The following is a 5510-nucleotide window of genomic DNA, read 5'->3' on the forward strand; positions in this document are numbered from 1 at the left end:
TTTTCCAGTGGCAAAAATAGAATGTTTGAAGTCATTGGAGAGACATTGGAGCATGATTTCCCGAGCTGGATGGCGAAGATCTTGAGACAGCTGTCTAACCCTGGGCTGGTCATTGCTGTCATTTTGGTGATGGTGTATGTGCTCTCTTCCTTGTTCTTCCTGGCTCCTTTCAAGTTTTGGCATTTTCAGCTCCTCACTCCCCAAGGATCGTGCTGTAACCTAGCTAAATTCAGTGCTGATTACACAGTGGTGAGAGGCTAAAATTCATGAGCCATATTCTGATCCTACTGGATGTAATTCACAGCCATCTGCATCTGTCTTCACCTCCCCAGGATTATAAGATTTGTTCCCAAGTAACCAAAATAATTATCAGTAAACAACGAAAGCAAGGGAAACATAAATGCTAACTGCTAAATCTAATCAGCACATTGAGCTTCCCTCCTCAACCCGGCCCCATCTCTTGTTCCATAAAGCAGATGCCTATGAATACACAAAAATGATGAGCCTCCAACTTAATATTTCCTTTGGGAGCCCTGCAGGCTACATTTTAGGGCCAAAGTCTTAAGGGATATTACAAATAATCCTGTCCTTTTTGGTAGAAATCTGTGAATAACTGGTGTCCATGAAAACAGAATCAGAGGATAGACGGGTCTTGGAAAGGTCTCTTGGTTTACCCCTTGGAGTCAGAAGTGGTTGCTAAGAGAAACCTTGGCAGGAGATTTGTGTTCCCATGTACCTTTCATTGACTTCTGACTCTTAGCCACCACAGATAAACTTACATTCTAAACAAAAGTATATACATGCTGTGGAAGAGCCCAGAAAATATCCTAGCCCTTGCTTTCAGCTCCCAATCCTCTGCTACATAGAACGTGTGAGACTGCTACTAATCTCAGTCAAGGAGGGCAAGAATGAAACCACTCATAGCAACACTTTAGGAATCAACTTGATGCAAAAGGTTGAGTTTGATTAAAGAGAGGTAAAAAGCAGGCGATTTCAGGGAGAAAATGTCCAGTAGATTGAAGTAAGTGCGCCAGAATTCCGACCCAGTTGTTATCATTGTTATGGTCATTGTTGTCACAAGCCACACAAGGTAGTGAGGTCAGGGTCATCTTGTATTTTATAAATGAAGAAACTGACCTATAGGAACGAAATTTTTCTTAAATGAGAAAGATAGTACTATGATATTAGCCGGGCTTAAACTTAGATCCTTTTACAATAAATCCAATGCTTTCTCCTTTATGCCTTCTATGAGGGAGAGTTCATAATTGTAGGGATAATTAAACAGTGAAACAGATTACTACTATATATTACAGAACCTTGATCGTGGGGAGGTATTTAGGATCCGACAGTATATTTCTGACACAGATGGGTTAGAAAGCAACCTGCCGAATGCAGCATGTTTCACCAGATGGTCCTCGAAATGATTTTCTTTCCCCACATTTTCATGATACAGTGGCTTCTGGCATGCATTTAATAAGTATTCTGTGGCCATTAGTGGTACACATGAGGTTTGATTTGAAAAACATGCGCATCCCACATAAATGTCAGATTGTGCTACTATATTCTTAATTTAGGAGAGACAAAGGAGCCAGAGTTTGGATGCCGCTACCTGAAAGTCATCTCAGGAGCGAGGAAAGGAACTGACCCTGCCTTTAAGGCACCCTCCATACTGGACTCATTTCATTCTCACAGTAACCTCAGGAATTCAGCTTGGTTGGTCATATTATCACTTACATGTGGAAAAACTGTCCCAAACCAAGTGGCTAATCAGTAGAATTCAAACTCATTCCTACTTCCTCCATTATTTTTCAGCACTGAGCAGAGTTCAGGATTAGTAGCAACATCAGCAGGTCTGGAAGTCACTGGTTGGGGTGGTCTAGTCCCAGGGTCTGCATGCTTTTCTTAAAAGGCCACATAGTAGATATTCTAGACCACCAGATAGTAGCTATTCTAGGCCAAGACACAAAACTGAGAATATTGTGTATCTTACATAAGTACCTATCGGATCGCTGAAGGGTGGAGCAATCATTCTTAGTTCATGGGCCACGCAAAATGGTCTGGGAGCCAGATTTGACCTGGAGACCACAGTCTGCTAACTCTCGATGTGGACAGCCTGGAGAGCAACTGGCAGCGTGTGTAGGTCAAACGGAAGTCCTGAAAGGTTGATTTTAGCTCTGAGGTTCTGATTTAAACCGTAAATTTCAGTTTACTACTGGTATGATTTTTTCAAATGCTAAAGTCTCATCTTATACTTCATGGAGCTCATTCAATTGGCTTGGTTTTTTATTACCTGTAATTAGAAAATGTAGCAAGCATTTTGAATTTCCCCAGTGGATCATGTTAAATCAGCTTGGATGGTTTTCAGGTATCTGAGTGAGTTCTGGTTAGTTCTCGTAGGCAGTTTCATTCCTTTGGAGATTAGAAAATCATTTGCAAGGAATAAAAAAGCGATGAATAAATAGAAAACTCCAGAACTAGAAATGACTTGTAAGAGACCTTGGAGTTCATCTTCCAAATCCAGGAACTTTTCTAAGAAAAGCCTTATATTACATACATACACACGCACACTTATTGAGCACCTATTTCTTGCCAGAAATATTGCCTCAGATGTTCTCATGTATGTAATTTTAGCCACATTGCCCTCATTCATATATGAGATAAACAAACCCGGCTAAACCATAGCAATAATTACACTGCTAGCACCAGATGGCTCATAAAGACTGCTCTCTGGCACGTTGGTGAATGGAGGAAATGTTCATATCCAGTTATTTGTAACAAATAGCAACACAGGTTATTCTTTTCCCCCTGTCTTTTTCCCTTTGTTTGTTTGTTTTGCCTTTAGTGAAGATGAGCATATGTATTTTTGCACAGTTGTTTGGCTGGAATTTGCTCTTTCTAGAAATGTAAATGTCATCTAAAATCCAAGAATATTCCTTTATAAAATGTTTTCTTTTTGAGACAGGAAGAAGTACAAACTTATATCCTATGGGAAAAAAAATGCATCTTAATTAACTATGCCTGTGAGGATTATATTCTTAGTAATAAAGGCCAAGGGAGAAAATTTAAGGCAGAAAGTGATTTTGCTCTTCAGTCAACATATTCCTTAAACTTTAGGAGATTTTGCATTCTTTCGGATGCTAGTACTGTCGGTTTAAAATGTGACATTTAATTATCATTAAAATTGATATTAACCCATTTCCAAGAAGTTAATATTAGGCAGTGTGGTACAGAGCACAGGGCACTATGGACAAGCCATGAATTAGGGATTTGGGAGCCCAATTTCCCAGCTTCATCCCAGGCACTGTGTGATTCTGAGTACACCTCTTCACTGTTTTAGAGCTCAGTTTTTAATCAATGAAGTAAGAGGTATAGAAGCCATCAGGTGGTGAGGTGGTTAAGATGTTGGACTCCCACATGACTGACTAGGGTTCAAGTCCTGACCTGGAGGCTTTAGAACCATGCCAGGCGTGTGTGTGTGTATGTCCAAAGTCCCAGAAGAAAAATGAAGAAGAAGGAATTGTAGTGTGGCTATCCCCCATAGGGAGTGATTTCTCACTTACCCTCTCATTCTCTCTCTCTTTTTCTCTCTCTCTCTCCAGCAAGCGCATGCACCCTATGGTAAAAACCTAAAAAAAAAAAAAAAAAAAAGGTTTAGTGTAGAGGTTGACTTTTTTTTTTTTTTTAAATTGTCAGTGGGCACTTATGCTCACGAGGGAGAGAGAGAGAGAGGAAAGAGAGAAATCAACTCCCAATGGGATATGCTCATGCCACAATCCTTCCCCACCATTTCTCTATACCATAAGGTCTGGGCCCACATGCGCATGCATCTGGCATATTTTTCAGGTCACCAGGGTCTGGATTTGAACTGCCGTTGGTCGTATAGACTGACTCCCAATGCATAGCGTTTAATTCTCGTGCCGTTGAGCCAGTCCAGAGTAGAAAATGGCTTAATGTCTACGTCTTTGCTAACATTCTATGAGTTAGTTCATGTAAATTTAAGATTAATCATGAACAACTGAAAATGCCATTTTTTTTTTTTAAATTAAGTTTGACCATCTATTATCTGAATGCAACTGCTAAGGGCCAGAAGGCAGCAAATCTGGATCTAAAAAAGAAGATGAAACAGGTAGGATGTCATTTATTTCATAGAAATATTGTTTTTGTGAATGTCAAGTAACAGAAAACAGCAAGAAATCTAATTTTCTTCTCTTCTCCATTTTTTTTTTTTAACTGTGCAGCAAGCTTTGGAGAACAAATTGCGAAATAAGAAAATGGCAGCTGCACGAGCCGGTGAGAGATGTGTTTGTGTTTTTAATTTTTCTGTGAATGGGTGTTTTTTTTTTTTTTTTTTTTTTTTTTCTGTGTGTGTGTGTGTGTGTGTGTGTGTGTGTGTTTTCCTCCAAATGGAGCATTTGATGCCAAATGACATTATTACCATAAGTGAGCAGGTCTATAGTCCTTTTTGTCTACCTGTTTGGTCCTTTCCTGGAATTACACCCAGGGGGTTTGGCTGTTTACCAATCAGAAAAAAAAAAAGGAAGAAAAATATAAAAACATAAACTTAACAGTCGTGGTAAAAAAAGTGACCTTGAAAACTGCCAGATGATGAAAAAAACATATATTTACTCATATATGAATAACAGATACAAATGCAGAATCACTCCTGCTATCATGCTCTCTTCCCACTCTACACACCCAACCACCCAAACACACTCAACTATTTTAGGTGAGTCTTCGGGTGTTTACCTTCAAATTCCAATTTTTTGTTTTGAATATAAATATGCTAAATATTATGGCAAAGTGGAGCACATTCGAAAGATCCGTTTCTGACCACTTCATTCAGAATTACTAAGCACACCAAAAGAGAACTAAAAGTTCATTCCTTTGCTTCTTTATCGTTACTTTCTTTCCTTCTTTTTTTGAACAGCTGCAGCTGCTGGTGGCCAGTAACTTTTCTAGCTATCCTCGGGGCCTGGAAGTACTCCTCATTTTGCTATGTAAAAGCATTGCAGATGTGAAGGCAGACAGAACAAACGCTGTGGAGTTGCTCTTCCCTGTTCTGCTCCTGACGGATAATCAAGGCCATGCTTGTCAATCAAGGGCTCACCAATCTTACTTGGACAACAAGGATCTCCACTTTATCCCAAATTAAGGATTCATTCCTGCACTGCCACTTCCTTCCCTGCCCCATTTCCTTAACATTTTTTCCAATAAATTGAGTTTAAAAGTGAGTGTGATCCAGAAATAGAGTTTACTAGTCTAACTAGTGGGTTAGCTAAAAAAAAATGTACTCATATGGATTTTCGTTATTCCTTCTGCCTTAGGTTTTTTGACCTAGGAACAAGACAATTGTACCGTCTTTTACTCTGTGCTTTCCTCTCATTGCAGATGTTTCTACATAAACTATTTGTTGTAATCACTTATTCATTAGCTCACTTTTTGAAATCAACAACCTGCTTTGTCTTCTTTCTACTTGTCTCTCCCAAAACTGTACAATGAACACCTTTATA

At 39.3% G+C, this 5510-nt stretch overlaps 1 protein-coding gene across 1 annotated transcript in view; it reads left to right on the top strand.

Annotated features, from left to right (window-relative positions):
• Positions 1 to 4950, top strand: part of TMC1 (transmembrane channel like 1) — a gene marked incomplete at its 5' end in the record, with an annotated part of 129539 nt that extends 124589 nt beyond the window's left edge. Inside the window, 4 exons of the mRNA XM_027768365.1 lie at positions 9 to 134; positions 4048 to 4126; positions 4239 to 4290; positions 4928 to 4950. Coding sequence (XP_027624166.1) covers positions 9 to 134; positions 4048 to 4126; positions 4239 to 4290; positions 4928 to 4950 — 280 coding nt within the window. The remainder of the gene's footprint in view (positions 1 to 8; positions 135 to 4047; positions 4127 to 4238; positions 4291 to 4927) is intronic.
• Between the last annotated feature and the right edge of the window lie 560 nt (positions 4951 to 5510).

The sequence above is a fragment of the Tupaia chinensis genome, unplaced genomic scaffold (assembly GCF_000334495.1).
Source record: "Tupaia chinensis unplaced genomic scaffold, TupChi_1.0 Scaffold146052_1, whole genome shotgun sequence".
Taxonomy (NCBI): Eukaryota; Metazoa; Chordata; class Mammalia; order Scandentia; family Tupaiidae; genus Tupaia; species Tupaia belangeri.